Source organism: Ovis canadensis, chromosome 3 (genome assembly GCF_042477335.2).
Source record: "Ovis canadensis isolate MfBH-ARS-UI-01 breed Bighorn chromosome 3, ARS-UI_OviCan_v2, whole genome shotgun sequence".
Classification (NCBI taxonomy): Eukaryota; Metazoa; Chordata; class Mammalia; order Artiodactyla; family Bovidae; genus Ovis; species Ovis canadensis.
The window spans coordinates 214,269,251-214,286,366 of record NC_091247.1 but is presented as its reverse complement, the minus strand read 5'-3'; the positions used below and the strand labels follow the sequence as shown (position 1 = coordinate 214,286,366).

Below are 17,116 nucleotides of genomic sequence, written 5' to 3'. Positions count from 1 at the left end.
ATCCATGGGATTTTCCAGGCAAGAGTACTGGAGTGGGGTGCCATTGACTTCTCTGATTAAAATTCCTAATTAACCTCAAAATGCATGTTTTTGGAAATCAGCCATTTCAAACTGACCCTGAAAATCCTTCAGGGTTTCTTTTCAGAAACTTGCTCATGAAAATACTTGCTCATGAAATTCTGAGAATAAGTGTCCAAATCTCTCTCCAGGCAGCATTCCTGAAAAAGAAAAATTTTCACATTATTGCCTGTGACATTGTTTCCATCTGCCAAACCAGGACTATGGGCACTCACCGGATTACTTGTTGTTGTATTCTTAGGATTTGTGCATCTGGTTGGAGACAATGGACCCTGCTCAGGACGGGTAGAAGTACGTCCTGGAGAAGAATGGACCCCAGTGTCTGATGGGAACTTCACACTCCACACTGCCCAGGTCATCTGTGCAGAGCTGGGGTGCGGCAAGGCTGTGTCTGTTCTGGGACACGAGCTCTTCAGAGAGTCTGATGGCCTGGTCTGGGCTGAAGAGTTCAGGTGTGAGGGGGAGGAACGTAAGCTCTGGTGGTGCCCCAGAGTGCCCTGTCCAGGGGGCACTTGTCACCACAGTGGAGCTGCTCAGGTTATTTGTTCAGGTGAGATGCAGGTCAGGACTAACCTCCCTGCACACTTTGTTCAGGTGAGAAATCATGAGATTTTTCTGAATTTCTGTCTTCTTCTACCAGCATACTCAGAAGTGCGACTCATGACGAATGGCTCCTCTCAGTGTGAGGGGCAGGTGGAGATGAATATTTCTGGACAGTGGAGAGCTCTCTGTGCCTCCCACTGGACGCTGGCCAATGCCAATGTTGTCTGTCGTCAGTTTGGCTGTGGAGTTGCCATCTCCACCCCCAGAGGACCACACTTGGTGGAGAGAGGTGACCAGATCTCAACAGTCCGATTTCACTGCTCAGGGGCAGAGTCCTTCCTGTGGAGTTGCCCTGTGACTGCCTTGGGTGGTCCTGACTGTTCCCATGGCAACACAGCCTCTGTGGTCTGCTCAGGTAAGAGAGAGGGAAGGGCTACTGGTACTCAGGATGCTCCTGGAGTGAAATGTCCCGAAGAGCAGAGAGTGAGGGAAAACTGGCTTTGGAAGATATTTCATGATGAAATATGATGCTTCTTATTGTTCACTCTTTTTTCAGATTAGGGGAAGAAGTGGGAAGGGGAGTAATATATTTTAAAGCAACATTGTTATTGACATATGATCATAGAAAACAGCGTATAAGCAATATGTGTAGACTTCTGTCATGTACCCAGAGCAGCAAAGAGAACATTCCCAGCACCAAAAGTCACTGTTGCCTCCAATAACTGTGGCCTCCCTCCTCTCCGGGGAAAACTGCTTATCAACTTCTACCACTGCAGAGTGTTTTATTGGTTTTTGAACTTTATATAAAATCATGCAGTGTGTTTTCTTTTGTGTGTGACTTCTTCGACTCAACATTATGTTTAGGATTCACTCTTGATGTTGTTTATAGCAGTACTTTATTCATTTTTATTACTGTAGAATATTGCTTTTATTGATAACATGGCCATTGATCCATTCAACTGATGTTAGAGATTTGAGTTGTTTCCTGCTCTTGACTATTATAAATATGATGCTAGAATGTAGCATGACAATGACTTTGGGCGCAAATATATGTTACTTATTTTGTGTGCTTAACATTTGGTCTTTTCTTTTCGTTTTCCTAATGGTACAGTATCCTTTGATGAAGCAAGTTTTTAACTTGAAGGAAATATTAATATAACTTACCAACTTTTCCCTGTATATTTAATACTTCTTATATCCCTTTGAAAAGAACTTTCCCTACTCTAAGATCATGAAAATATTCTCTTAGAGTATCTTACAAAAGTTTCTTTTTCTCTTGCATGTAGTTGTACGTTCCTTCTGGGATTGATATCTGTGTAAGATAAGTCATGTTTCACATGGACATCCAGTTCACTCAGAATCTTCTTCTGAAAAGACTTTTCCCCCACTGCAGTGCTACCTTTATCTTAAGCAGAAGAGCACATATGTCTGAGTCCTTTTTAATACTCTGTATTCTGTTCTACTGTATCATTTGTCTATCTTTGCACCAATACTTCATTTTCTTAATTACTATAACTTTATAATAAGTCTAGATAATTTTAATTTACAGGGGTTACTTTATATTAACTCCTTTAACTTTGTTCCTTTTCTTACCGACTGTGTTGGTCATTCTTGGTGTTTTTTTTTTTTTTAAATCATTGAGGATAGTCTTTTATTTTATTTTTGTGTGTAATAATGAGTTTTATTTTTTTTAAATTTTTTTTATATTTTACTTTATTTTATTTTACAATACTGTATTGGTTTTGCCATACATCAACATTCTTGGTGTTTTGTATTTTGTCTAAATTTTGGAATCTGCTTGTTATTTTTCACACTCCCTTAAAAATTAGCGTAAGGGTATTTTGATTAAGATTAGATTTATTCTACACAGAAATTTGAGAATGACTGACTGACAATTTTGGTTCTCTCAATTCATTGACATAATTTTTATTGTTGTTTAGTCACAAAGTTGTGTCCAGCTGGTTTGAGACCCATGGACTGCAGTCTGCCAGGCTCCTTTGTCCATGGGATTTCCCAGGCAAGAATACTGGAGTGGGTTGCCATGCCCTCCTCCAGGGCTTCTTCCTGACCCAGATATTGAACCCACTTCTGCACTGGCAGGCAGATTCTTTACTACTGAGCCTTCTGGGAAGCCAGTGACATAATACATCCCTCCATCCAGCTAGGTCTTGAATTTCTCTCAGAAGTTTTGTCCACCTTCTTCTACATTTTTCCTAAGCATTTTATTTATTTTTAAATGTTATTAGTGTTTCTTTTATGGAAGATGTCCTAGGAATGAATTGTCTCTGACTTGTTTTCACCTTTTAACATTTTAAAAAAAAATTTGATGTAATTTTAGACTCACTGAAATGCTAGAAGAATAATATAAACATTTCCAGATGACCTTTAACTGGAATCCCTCAATGCTAGTTTTTGGTTCATTCTGTCTCATTTCTCTCTGAACATATAAAATCTTTCTGGATTAGGTTGCTGTCATGATGTCCCTTTACCACTGAAATACTATGGGGGAATTTCCTTATGTAACCACAGGTTCAGTCAAGTTCTCAGCTGATTGCAGCCCCAGATGATATCTAAGTGCAAGCGCTGAAAGACCTCAAGACAGAACTGTTGAGTCTTTCCCAAATTGATGACTCAGGAAGTCTCAAGCAAAATGAAGTATATATTTTCTCCTCCAGTGGCTAAATTTTGGGGGGAAATTTGTTACACAGCACTCTAACCAGGACACTTACCATGTGACCTGCAGTTAGGCTGGTGCAAAAGTAATTGTGGTTTTTGCATTGTTGAATATTTTTGTTGTTGTTGTCATTTGATATTGGAATGTATTTTTAAATAAATGTGGTTATGTTACACATCATTTAATGTGTATTTCTTGCTTTTATTTTGCTAATGGTTTATTACTTGCTGCTTATTTTATATGTATTTTAGACTACAGACATGATGTTAGACACAAAGCAATTTCAAGTCATTTTCTTATTCGAGTTCAAAATGGGTCGTAAAGCAGCAGAGGCAACTTGCAACATCAACAATGCATTTGGCCCAGGAACTGCTACTGAACATATAGTGCAGTGGCTGTTCAAGAAGTTTTGCAGGGCTTCCCTAGTGACTCTGGTAAAGAATCCGCCTGCCAATGCGGGAGACACAGGTTCAATCCCTAGTCCAGGAAGATGCCACGTGCTGCAGAGCAGCTAAGCCTGTGCACCACAAATATTGAGCCTGTGCTCTAGAGCCTGGGAACCACAACTACGGAAGCCCAGAAGCCCTAGAGCTTGTTCTGCATAACATGAGAACCACCACAATGAAAAGCCTGCGCACTGTAACAAAGACTAGTCTCCACTCGCCGCAACTAGAGGAAAGCCTAAGCAGCAGCAAAGACCCTGCAAAGCCGAAAGCAAATAAATAATAAATAAACTTTTTTAAAAAAGAAGTTTTGCAGAGGAGATGAGAACTTTGAAGATGAGGAATGCAATGGCCTGCCATTGGAAGTTGACAACAACCAATTAGAGCAATCATCACAGCTGATCCTCTTACAATTACATGAGAAGTTGCCTAAGAACTGAATGTTGACCTTTCTACGGTCGTTTGGCCTTTGAAGCAAATGTTGAAAGGTGAAAAATTTTGATAGGTGGGTGCCTCATGAGCTGACCACAAATCAAAAAACTTGTCATTTTGAAGCATCATTTTCTCTTATTTTACACAACAACAATGAACCATTTCTTGATTGAATTGTGACCTGTGATGAAAAGTGGATTTTATACAACAACTGGTGATGACCAGCTCAGTGGTGGGACTGAGAAGAAGCTGCAAAGCACTTCCCAAGGCCAAACTTGCTGCCAGTCTGATCCACTACAGCTTTCTGAATCCCAGCAAAACCATTACATCTGGGAAGTATGCTCAGCAAATCACTGAGACGCACTAGAAACTGCAACACCTGCAGTCGGCGCTGGTCAACAGAAAGGAGCCAATTCTTCTCCATGGCAACGCCTGGCCACACATCACACAGCAACGCTTCAAAAGTGTAACGAGTTGGGCCATGAAGTTTTGCCTCATCTGCCATGTTCACCTGACCTCTTGTCAACTGAACACCACTTCTTCAAGCATCTCGACAACTTTTTGCAGAGAAAATGCTTCCACAACCAACAGGAGGCAGGAAAGACTTCCCAAGATTTCATCAAATCCCAAAGCACAGCTTTACACTATAGGAAAAAACAAAGTAATTTCTCATTGGCAAAAATGTGTTGATTGTAATGGTTCCTAATTTGATTAATAAAGATATGTCTGAGCCTAATTATAATGATTTAAAATTCGTGGTCTGAAACCGCAGTGATGTTTGCACCAACCTAATAGAATGTTTGTCCTTGATCTTCAGTTTTAAGAACTGCCTTATGCTGCTCTAACGTGCTTATACATTCAGTCTTTAGTTCTTAAATTCAAATATTAAGTTTTTTAGCTCTTGAACTTTTATTTCTTTTTTGTTAAAATTTCTCTGCCAAGAAACACATCTTGTCAATTAATCTTAAGAGTGCTTTAATCAGGGATATTTAAATTCTCTATCAGGTAACTCTAATAGTTGAATATTTGGGGAAATTTTGGGGAATGTCTTTTTTTTCCTTTTGGTTTTCCTTTCGATCTCTTTTATATGAGCTTTTTTCTTCTTTTAGTGACAGACACAGAAGATAAAAACTTTTAGAAATCTTTCAGAAAAGATTTTGTTTTGCTTCTTCTATTTAGATATAGATTTAGGTATAGAACGCACTATTTAACTCGTTCTCAGTGTAAAGCTTGGCTTAAACAAAAATTGTGGCACTGTCAGAAGCAGACCTCTCCATGGAGAAACTGAACTCTATAATAACTTCACTGCTGTTACAGCTTTCATCTCAAACTCCATCACTAGATTATTATTTATTTAATTCAGTTTTGTGTTCTTCAACCCAACCAGACCCCTGATCATTGCTGTTTCTGCAGGAAACCAGAGCCAGGTGCTGCGCCAGTGCAACGACTCCATGTCTGAACCAGCAGGCTCTGCGGCCTCAGAGGAGAGCGCCCCCTACTGCTTAGGTGAGAGTCCCACAGAACAAAAGATGCTACTGCTGCTAAGCCACTTCAGTCGTGTCCGACTCTGTGCGACCCCATAGACGGCAGCCCACCAGACTCCCCCGTCCCTGGGATTCTCCAATCAAGAACACCGTCAACCCCTAAGGTCACCACCCCATTGTCCCATTTCTCTCCCCTCAGACAGCAGGCAGCTCCGCCTGGTGGACGGAGGAGGTCTCTGCACCGGGAGAGTGGAGATCCTTGACCAGGGCTCCTGGGGCACCATCTGTGATGACGGCTGGGACCTGGACGATGCCCGCGTGGTGTGCAGGCAGCTGGGCTGTGGAGAAGCCCTCAATGCCACGAGGTCAGCTCACTTTGGGGCGGGATCAGGGCCCATCTGGCTGGACGACCTGAACTGCACAGGAAAGGAGTCCCACGTGTGGAGGTGCCCTTCCCGGGGCTGGGGGCGGCACGACTGCAGACACAAGGAGGACGCGGGGGTCATCTGCTCAGGTCAGCACTGCACACTGTCCACAGGCTGGGGGAGGGGTGGGGCCCTGGAGGACGGGGGTCTGAGCCCTGAGGGAGAGATGCTGAAAGGACCAGAGAAGGAGGCTTCCTCCCTTGTAGCCTGTCTTTCCAGCAGATGTGAAGACCAGGTGCTTTCATTTCCTCCTGCATCAGCTGAGATTCTGGTCCTTTCTTCTCAGTAGTGTTTCCTGACAGAGCTGTTTCTTACAGTTAACACTTGAAAGCATGGCTCACTCTGCAGTTATCTGTGGAAGTAACACCTGGAAATCCTAGGCTTCCCAGGTTGTGCTCGTGGTAAAGAACCTGCCTGCCATTGCAGGAGACGTAAAAGATGTGGGTTCAGTCCCTGGGTTAGGAAGATCCCCTGGAGGAGGGCATGACAACCCATTCCAGGATTCTCGCCTGAGAATCCTATAGACAGAGGAGCCTGGCATAGTGAAAACTCATATTTTCCCCTTACAGTTCTGTTTTCTAGGAGTCTGAAGAGAGTCTCCATGGGCCAACATCCCAGTGTCCACAGGGCTGCGTTCTTCCTGGAGTCTCTGGGCAGGACTCTTTCCCAGCTTTTTCTGGTTTCCTGTGTGGCCTCATTTCTTGGCTCAGAGCCCTCTTTATTCTTTTTCAACAACAGTGCCTCTTGCAACCATTCTCCCTCGCTCACATTTCCCTTTGACTGAAGCTGGGAAAGATGGTGCATTTCTCAGCATAGCGGGTTTAAAGATGTGTTAGGCTGGGCTCACATGATTAATCCACAATATTTGAGATTTATCACTCCATCCCAAGGTCCTTATTAATCACATCTGTAAAATCTCCTTTGAAATGTAAGGTAACTGTCACAGGTTCGGGGATTAGGCTGTGGATATCTCTGTGGATTATTCTGTCAACCACCTCACTGTCCACATCACATTCCTTTCACATGTTCTTTTAGAAGTTTTGTCAGGAATCAGGATTCAGCTCCCATCACTGCAGCTGCCCTGTTTGGTCTTCCTCCTTGTTCATATCTATATTGTTGTGGTAGAAATAGATGTAAAGACAATAATGGACAAAATCAGGTGAAAGAGAGGCAAAAGTCAGTCTTGTCACCCAGTGGGCATCTCCTCCGCTGGGTCAGGGGTGTATGGTCACTATTTCTGGGAGAGAGGAAAACCCAGAGCACTGAGTGGAATGCTCACTGTGTCCTGTCTCCTCCCTTTCAATCTCAGAGTTCCTGGCCCTCAGGATGGTGAGTGAGGACCAGGAGTGCACTGGGTGGCTGGAAGTTTTCTACAACGGGACCTGGGGCAGTGTCTGCCACAACCCCATGGATGATGTCACTGTGTCCATCATCTGCAGTCAGCTTGGCTGTGGGGACAGCGGAAGTCTCAACACCTCTGTTGGTCTCAGGGAAGGTTCTAGACCCCATTGGGTAGATGGAATCCAGTGCCAGAGAACTGACCACTCTCTGTGGCAGTGTCCTTCTGACCCTTGGAATTACAACTCATGCTCTCCCAAGGAGGAAGCCTATATCTCGTGTGCAGGTGATTTACTGTCTGCTTCTGTGTCACTCCTAACCATGTAGGATGTCGTTAGTATGATTTAATATTTTCAAGTCTAATTGATGGGTTTTGGTTGAATCTACAAAATGTACGTGTGATTTGTATTTGTTTCTGTGTCTGTTTGTTTGCTGTTGTTATGGTAAACTACTAATTAGATAAAGTAATTTCAGCTGCTGATAAGATACAGTGACCCTCTCAGCCAAGTAGATGATGAAGCTTCTGTGGTCTTGTCATTTGACTGTGACCAAAAACCTTAGATACTCATGTTTGGGGACAAGACCTCCCCCAGCCATCCCTGATCCAGAGCTTCCCATCATTGCTTCTGCAGGAAGAAGACCCAAGAGCTGTCCAGGTGCTGCCCCCTGCACAGGTACATCAGCCCCACCCCTTCCCCATGGCTCCCAGGGGCTCCTTCCTCCCACCAGGGGAGTCACAGGAGGGGCTGCTGCCTTTTCAGACAGAGAGAAGCTCCGGCTCAGGGGAGGAGACAGCGAGTGCTCAGGGCGGGTGGAGGTCTGGCACAGCGGCTCCTGGGGCACCGTGTGCGATGACTCCTGGAGCCTGGCAGAGGCCGAGGTGGTGTGTCAGCAGCTGGGCTGTGGCCAGGCCCTGGAAGCCGTGCGGGCCGGGACATTCGGCCCTGGAAATGGGAGCATCTGGCTGGACGAGGTGCGGTGCGGGGGCCGGGAGTCCTCCCTGTGGGACTGTGCTGCGGAGCCCTGGGGGCAGAGCGACTGCAAGCACGAGGAGGACGCTGGTGTGAGGTGCTCTGGTGAGCGAGGGGCTCGGGGTCCACCCTGGGTGAGCTGGGGCATCACGGGGGCAGTGGGCTGGGCCGGGCGTGGTGGGGAGTTTGTGTTCAGACATCCCGTGTGCTGAGGCTCTGATCTAGGACGGAGGAGCCAGGAAGACCAAACACTGATGTCATGGAGACTGAGCAGTGATTCCAGGCTCAAGAGTGAAAAAAGGGCTGCCCTGCATTCTGGCCAATTCCCTTTATCCAAACTCCTTTTTTTCTCTTTAGGTGCAGGGACAACATTGCCCCCAGCTATAGCAGGTACTGTGATCCATCTATGGTCAGGGGAGAATACTCAGATTCTGGGGACCTGTTCTGTGGGCTCTCTGACAGCTTAGGAGAGGAAACAGTCTGAGGAGCCTCTGGCTGTTGGGGAGAAACCAGGGCGTTACGTTGGGGAACTCCCCTACCCTGGTTCCTGGGGTCAGAATGTTCTCATGCCCGGGTCCAAATGGGTCTGGTTCCCATGATGCAGAATTTAAGGTTCTCCCACCTGCCCCTGAGTGTTGCTCCTCATCAGTGATGTGCAGGTCCCAGGGACTGTTTGATGCTCTGTCTCCTGAAGCCTAAGGAGAGGGGATGAGCCGGGTCCTCAGAGGCTTTTTTGGCAGGGCAGCTCAGTGACAATCCCTGGCTCTGCCTTGGGGCAACACGCTGAAGTGAGGTTGGCTTGTCTGAGGAGGAGACCTGGAGAATCACTGTTAGTGTACTTGTATCTGAGACTGGGACGCCATTGTTCAGAGCTCCTGGAAATTCTGGCACAGAGAGTTTCTCTGCCCAGGACCTCCTCCAACCCTCTTTCCTGTTCTTAGGGACCAGACCAGCTTCGAATCCTCTCCCTGGCATCTTCTCCCTGCCTGGGGTCCTCTGCCTCATCCTGGGAGCCCTTCTCTTCCTTGTCCTCATCATCCTGGTGACTCAGCTGCTCAGATGGAGAGCAGAGCGCAGAGGTGGGCTGCAAGGGGGAACTGGGGACCAGGGAGAGTGTGTGGAGGCTGGAGATGGGGCAGGTGTGAGGAGGGGAACCTGGGCCAGGTGTCTGTTCTGAGTCTGCAGAACTTCATGTTCTCCGTGCTGAGCTCTGAGTGCTGAGTAGACAGAGGCTTTTAGGACTGGTATATGAGCTCTCATAAGTCATAGCCTCTCCTGTGAGATGAGACAGAATTGGGTCTGAGCTGTATTCAGGGCCAGATGAGGGGAGAAGGTGCCAACAGGTGCACTGGGTGGGAAGCTATCCTGAGGTGCCGACAAGCCCTGTGTGAGCACTGTCTGCTGGATCAGGGTATCTGGGATGGCATCTCTGACCTACCGAGGGATCTCTCAGCCTGCTGGACCAGGGTGTCTGGGGCAGCATCTCTGACCTGCTGGGACATCTCTCAGCCTTTTCAAGCTATGAAGGTGCTCTTGCTGAAGCTGAGTATGAAGAGCTCGATTACCTTGTGACACAGAAGGAGGGTCTTCTGGACACTCCAGGTGGGTGTCTCTGCCTGCCCTCCTAGGACGTCTGGTTGTCACCTCTCATTGGCCGTGTTCATCTTCTCAGCATCCTCAGCCCCCATGCATGACCCAGTCTCACAGAGGCAGCTCCTCCAAAGTGGTAGGATGGCCTCTCAGAGCCCTGTGAGCCCCCAGCCTCCATCTACACTGCATGAGCCAGGCCTGTTCTTTCTCAACCTTAACACTGGTCCCTTGGGTGTGGGGAGGGTCATTCTGTGCATTGTGTGATGTTTGTCTCCACATTAGGCTACCTGTCAGATGGTGAGGACGACAAGGACTCCAGATCCGCTCCAGGTAATAGAGATGGACCTGCCTCAGCTGGGTGTTAGGGAGGAGAGTTTCCGTCATAGAGATGAGAGGCAAGGGAAACAGGTTTCCTTGGTTGGAGCAGTAGCATCCATTGTTGAGATGGAGTCCATCCTTCCCCTTCTCTGGCTGTTCTGTCATGTCTCACATTTGGAGCTGGGCTCTCTGTGTCCAGAATCATAACAGAAACACATTGTTTCTAAAAATAACATCTGGAAAGCACAATTTGTCAAAATGCTTTAGTAATGCTTAATGGTATGAGAGTTCCTTTGAGAAAGATGTGTAAAATCATGTTTTGGCTTATGGACACTTCAAACTGAAACATGGTCTTAGAGAAAAAGAAATCTTTTGAAACAAGGTGCCTCTGTTTAGCGGCTCAGAAACTCTGGGTCAGAAGGGATCTTAGGTATTTCCCAGACGAACCCACTTACCGTGATTTCATCTGACCCCTGCTCTGCCCTCAGATCAGAGGACTGATGCCCCTGGTGAGGGTTATGATGATGCTGAAGAGGTACCAGTGCCTGGGGCTCCTCCTGCCTCTCAGGTGAGAGAAGAGGAAGTGCCCCCAGAGAAGGAAGATGGGATGAGGTCTCAGACAGGTGAGTGGGGTCAGCTCTTCTCCTGCAGTCTTCAGTCTCTGTCCTGGAAATGGTGAATTTGGGCTCGTCCATGCCTAGCCTCTCTAGAATTTCAAAACATCAGTAATCCCATGAATTTGATGGGCTTCCCTGGTGTCTCAGATGGTAAAGAATATGCCTGCAATGCAGGAAACCCAGGTTTGATCCCTCCTGGTTGGGAAGATCTCCTGAGAAGGGAATGGCAACCCACTCCAGTATTCTTGTATGGAGAATCCCATTTACAGAGGAGTCTGGCAAGCTGTAGTCCATAGGGTCACAAAGAGTTGGACATGACAGTCTCAACCATATGCTATCTTTAATGCTATCACACTCCTTGGCAGTGAGGAATCATTCTCCTTTGGGCATTCATGTCTCCATACTGCAACATAAATTTTCACTGTATGTGTGATATGCTTGCATTAAGATTTACAGATTAAGGCATTTCCTGACAATCCAGTGGTTAGGACTCTGCACTTTCACTGCTAGGACTCGAGTTCAATCCCTAGTCAAGCAACTAAGATCCCACAAGCATTGTTCGGTGGCCAAAAGGAAAAGAAAACTTGACTATTTGAGCATATTTATGAAATCCAATAGAACAAGTGTTTTGATAACTCTTCTGTGCTGTCTTATACATGAAAGGTAGTCGGAGATTTTTTAAAAATGTACTGCAGTGTTGAATTTGTGAAGTATTCTGATAATTTAAGATGAGCTCTGTTTATATGTCCACACTAATGTACAAAATCTGTGATATGCAGTGGCCTTAACATTAAGCCATGTTGGCAGTTCATAGACCAGAGTTTGTGGTCAGCTAAAGTCTAATTTGCTCCAGACTTTTCAGTAGCAGAGAGAAGACACTCATTCTCTAGAAAAGAACATTTCTCCATCTGAGGGCCTATGTGGTCCCTGGGAAGGGGTGTCCTGTGGTTGTACCTTGATACTATTTGTGGACATTTGGGAACAGGAGTTAACTAAGAGCAGAGCTGGTCTGTGAGTGAGGAACTCATATTTGCCTGTCTCCACTCTCCCTCTCATGGTGATTTCACGTCTGTCAGTTGTGAGAGGAGAACATTAAATTCGTTGGTATGTTGTTACCATTCTTGGGCATCTCCCTGCTGATTGTGTAGCCTGGAGGCAGGTCTTCCCAGAGCTCCTGTGTGAGCACAGGTCTCCTGTGATGCAGGGTTTCCACATGCACTGAGGCCCCAGAGACCACATGAACCGGATCTGAGAGGACAGCCGGGATCCATCCTCACTGGAACTGATGCGAAACAGCCTGAGCCGCCTGCCCACACCTGGCTCCCAGGGGTGCTTTGTCATCACCACTTAATTGACTCACTTCCACAACACGGTCTGGTCCCCTTTGTCTCAGTTCTCATCATTCTTCTCTTTACTATTTCAGGCTCTTCTCTGTTCGTCTTTGGAGAGGAAGCTGATCCTGCGGAAGGAGAAGAGAGCCCATGGCTGCTCCAGGGGGACAAAGGCGACCCTGGGTATGATGACATTGATGTGCCCCAGGAACATCCACAGTGACTTTCCTATGATGTTGTATTAAATAGGAGATGAATTCTCAGATATTTTAATTGCCTGTATTTTAATACAGTAATGCTGACCTACTGTAATTGTGTTATATGGACATTGTTCAAAATGAAATATTCTGAATAAAGTAACTTTTTGCTCTGTTGCTAATTTAGCAAGTTCGACATCAAATGCTTTTAAAGATTGGTCTGGTTCTCAAACACCATTTTCCTCAAAGGAAAACAAGGTGTACTGCCTTCTTTTCTCACCTCCTTCAAAGGCTAATGAGGCCATGACTTTGCCTGGGATCACAGATGCTCCAGGTCACTCTTACTTAGAAAAAGCATCTAAACTTGGTCTACATTCACATCCTCATTCCTAGCAAGATGAATTTGTTGACCAAAAAATACAGTCAGAATCTGATAGAGTTATTTTATTTGGTGGGGATGTTTAGGACTCCAGGCCCTGGAGACAGCATCTCAGCAGCTCTGAGAAAACTGCTCCAAGGAGGCAGGAGGGGAAGTCAGCCTATATACAAGTCTGCAACAAAGGCAGCAGGCAGACTGAACATCAAAGGTCAGGTACCAAGTTAAGGAAGTTAGCACTCTGCTTCTGGGAAGATGCAAGCCTCTGGACTCACTGGATTCATTCCTTCCACATACAGCTCAGCTATCTGGGGCCAACCCTGGTTCCCTGTTCACCTTACGGAGCGGCAGACGGCTGCTGATTGCATCCCCCAGCTCCTCAGCAATCACCATGCAGGGGGTGGCAGCATCCCCTCGATCACAGTTTTGGGAGCCCTCATTCACATTTGAAGGCCAGAAATTGCTAATGGCTGTGACATTTCTTGTTTATTGATATGGCAGGAGATATTTTCATTTCAGAAACTCATGGAAAAAAACCCAATCCTGTATGTTCTGCTCTGAGATGTCACATCACTTGTTTTTAACCTATTCTTCAGAACCAGATTTGGATGTGAGATTCAAAGTGGGACATTGGCTGGTAAGAGAGAATGGATACAGCTTTCCTTATCCTGCCTAAATTTCCACAGACCAGTTAAAAATCTAACTCTAGGTAACTGCGTCTCCCTTTTTCATTACTCATTCCCTAGGTTACTTTATCTGTTTATTTCTCAAGCAGATATAGGTTCCTTTTTGCTCTTCTCCCATGTCTAGTTGGTTATCAAATCCTTATTAATCCCTTCTTTCCATCCCTTTGTGCTATTTCTTCAGGATGTTGCTATTTCTTGTCTCTCCAGTAATCTGTCCCTCTGAGTGAATTATATCAGCTCATATCTCTTTCTAAGTTGATGGAAGGCAAATTGGTGCTCACCACACCCTGCATCCAGGTGGAACAACAGGGCAAGAAAGTGGAGACCTAGGCAGAGGGGATACAGAAGAAGGGATGTAGATGGGAAGATCAGGAACACTTGGGTATTTATGTTTCAAATATGTGGATGGAGGTGTCTGATATGATTGAAAACTTAAAGGAAGAATTTCAGACTAGTGGACTTCTCTGAAAACATATTGTTTCAAGATTGCTTTAAACTGGTTACTATTGACAATGTTAATGCGATCCTGCTGTGATTCTTCAGGGTAGGGACAGCTGTCATGTAGGAGTGGCCAAGTAAATACTATTTTTACACAACACGTCTCCCCCCACCCCCATTCCATTGTGGACACATGGAGAAGCTGCTGAACTAATATAAGAACTGAGAGTGCTGGCCTGGCTGTGAGCTGAGTCCACCCAGTTACTGCTTGATGGCCTGCATGGTGTCCAGGGCTCCAACCTACGCTCACACTTGCGGTCTTTGTAGTTCTAGGCTGTGCCTGGGGGTGGGAAGATGCCCAGGACTTCTCACAGTGCAGCTCACATAGCTATTCACCACTGGGAAGTAATGAAATAAATGACATATGATGAAAGAAATAAAGTATACCCACCAAGAAGCTCAGTGAACTCCAAAAAACACAGATAAACAATCAAGTTCAGGAAAAGAATATGTGAACAAAATGAGATTAAAAATATTTCCTATCATTATTATTATTGTTTTTGGTTGTGCTGGGTCTTTGTTGCTGCACATGGGCTTTCTCTAGTTGCGGCAAGCAGGCACTACTCTTCTTTGTGGGCAGCAGCTTCTCTATGTGGGGGCTTCTCTTGTTGCGGAGCACAGGCTTTAGGCGCTCAGGCTTCAGTAGTTGCAGCATGCAGGCTTCTGTTTGCGGTGTGCAGGTCCTAGAGCACGGGCTCAGTAGTTGTTGTGCACAGGCTGAGTTGCTCCACAAAGGAAATTGATTGTTTTAGAGAGATAGAAATGATAAGAAAGGAAGCAACAAGGAATTTGCTGATGGTTTAGTGGTTAGGATTCTATCATTTCACTGCTGTGCCTGGATCGATCCTAGTCTGGGAATGGAAATTCCTCAGTCTCTACAGTGAGGCAAAAAAAGGAGAAGGAAACAAACAAATTCTTTCGCTTAAGATTACAATGAATGAAACGCAACAAAATGAAAAATGCTACAGACAGCATCAGCAACAGCAGAAGAATCCGTAATGTAGACGACAATTGAAATTACGCAGCCAGAAGACAAAGAAGAAAAAAATGAATGAAAAAATGTAAAAGAACCTGTGTGAACTATGGGTTACCATTCAGAGAAACAACCCGCATATTATTGGAATCCCAGAAGGAGAAGAGAGGGAGGAAGAGACAGAGATTGTGCTTTAAGCAATAATACCAGATAAGTCCCAAATTGGACCAGATTTAGACATCCAAGATCATGTAGCTAATAGGTCACCCCTGGAGTTCATTCAAAACTATTCTCTCCAGAACACATTTCCTGTAATCAGGACAAAGAGAGAATCTTAGAAGCATCAAAAGGAAAGTAAATGTTCACAGAAAAGAAATTCCCTTAAGAATATCATTGGGTTTATGAGAATAAACCTGGCAGGCCAGGAGAGAATAGGATGATATATTCAAACTGATGAAAGTAAAAACCTGCCAACCAAGAATATTTTTCTCAGGGAAGCTGTCTTTCAGAAATGAAGATGATATAAAGACTTTCTCAAACAAACAACAGTTGAGGAAGTTCACCAACACAGGTTTGTCATACAAGATTACCAAAGGGAGTTCTTCAAGGTAAATGAAGGATACTAATTATCATATGAAAGAAGATATAACAGATTTGTAGATGTAAGTATGTAGTCCAATTCAGAATACTCTAATATACAAAATATACAGTGAAAGTCACTCAGTGGTGTCCAACTCTGCGGCCCCCTGGACTGTCTATGCAATTTTCCAGGCCAGAATACTGGAGCGGGTAGACTTTCCCTTCTCCAGGGGATCTTCCCAAGCCAGGGATCAAACCCAGGTCTCCCACATTGCAGGCAGATTCTTTACCAGCTGAGCCACAAGGGAAGCCCAAGAAGGCTGGAGTGGGTAGCCTATCCCTTCTTCAGGGGATCTTTCCTGACCCAGGAAATGAACCAGGGTCTCCTGCATTGCAGGTGGTTTCTTTACCAACTGAGCAATCAGGGAAGCCCACAAAATACACAATGGACTTGTAAATGTAAATGTGTAATGCCGGGGTCCAGCCCTGGTGGATCCAGGGAATTCAAAGAGGGGACAGAGTCAGCGTCCTAGGAAAGAACTTATTTAATTACAGCTATAAAGAGAGATTAGAAAAGGATAGTATAGTAGGAAAATTAGTGGAGAAAAGGGGCTGAATAACTTGGTTTATGTGGAAAACCAATAAAACTCCAAGACAAGGAGTTTGCACCATCTATGTAGGCCACCGGCACCCGCTTGAATAGTGGAGGGTGCCCCACCTTCGGCTCCCTCCCGCATGGGTTTAGAAGCCGGGGCAAGTAAGTACACATGGCGAGCCTCCACACTCCAGATGGGAATTCAACCAGAAAAGAAGAGAAGGAGAAAAGACCACAAGGGGGAAACCAGGCTTTCCAGGAACTGGTCCGCTTCTTTATTTTTCAGGTCCGCTTATATACTTTTTGTTATACATAGGGATGAATACAGAGTCACGAGGGGTCAGCAGACCTGACCCTTATCAAAATCGGGTGCTTTATGCAGATGTATATAGAGGTCTTAAGGGATTTACATCATCTTCTGGCCAAGAGAACTAACATTTTATGGCCTTTTCTTTCTGAATATGGTCAGTCAACCAGAAAGCTTATTCTTCCAGGGGTGAATTTTCTTAAACCAGGAGCCAGATAAAGTTGCATTCCTATAGGGTGAAGGTGCAGTGGGTTACAATTAAGAAAGGAATTTAGTTAGCCTAAAGTTTAACATGATTAATATCAAAGGTTAATACCTATTTCTCCATTATGCTAGTTATATTCATTTATGTGTGTAAGGGCAGGGAATATGGAGACTTGGCAGCAAATATTGGCCCAACAAATGAAAACCCTTCACCACTAATACTATACTAATAATTTTCTAACTTCTCAAAAGAGTCTGTAGTTAGAAAGTTTAAAGGATCTCGTGCCTCTCACGGTTGGGAGGCTGTGAACAATCACATGTGGCTGGACGAAACTGTCAGGCAAGCTACAGAACTTTCAGAGGAGTTTGTAAGTTGAAACACTCTTGGAGCTGTAAGTTAACTCCTTCTCCGAGAGAGGTGGTGGGGGACAGCACCCCCACCCCCCGCCCCGTAAAG

General features: G+C 45.2%; 1 protein-coding gene across 1 annotated transcript in view; it reads left to right on the top strand.

Moving 5' to 3' along the window:
* LOC138437854 (antigen WC1.1-like) overlaps positions 1-15,043 on the top strand; it is a 58,782-nt gene extending 43,739 nt beyond the window's left edge. The window contains exons 9-21 of the mRNA XM_069585825.1: positions 320-628; positions 719-1,036; positions 5,584-5,676; positions 5,854-6,168; positions 7,389-7,703; positions 8,050-8,091; positions 8,179-8,493; positions 8,746-8,778; positions 9,330-9,467; positions 9,898-9,990; positions 10,261-10,308; positions 10,785-10,919; positions 12,337-15,043. Coding sequence (XP_069441926.1) covers positions 320-628; positions 719-1,036; positions 5,584-5,676; positions 5,854-6,168; positions 7,389-7,703; positions 8,050-8,091; positions 8,179-8,493; positions 8,746-8,778; positions 9,330-9,467; positions 9,898-9,990; positions 10,261-10,308; positions 10,785-10,919; positions 12,337-12,467 — 2,285 coding nt within the window. The 3' untranslated portion in view covers positions 12,468-15,043. The remainder of the gene's footprint in view (positions 1-319; positions 629-718; positions 1,037-5,583; positions 5,677-5,853; positions 6,169-7,388; positions 7,704-8,049; positions 8,092-8,178; positions 8,494-8,745; positions 8,779-9,329; positions 9,468-9,897; positions 9,991-10,260; positions 10,309-10,784; positions 10,920-12,336) is intronic.
* Positions 15,044-17,116: the final 2,073 nt, after the last annotated feature.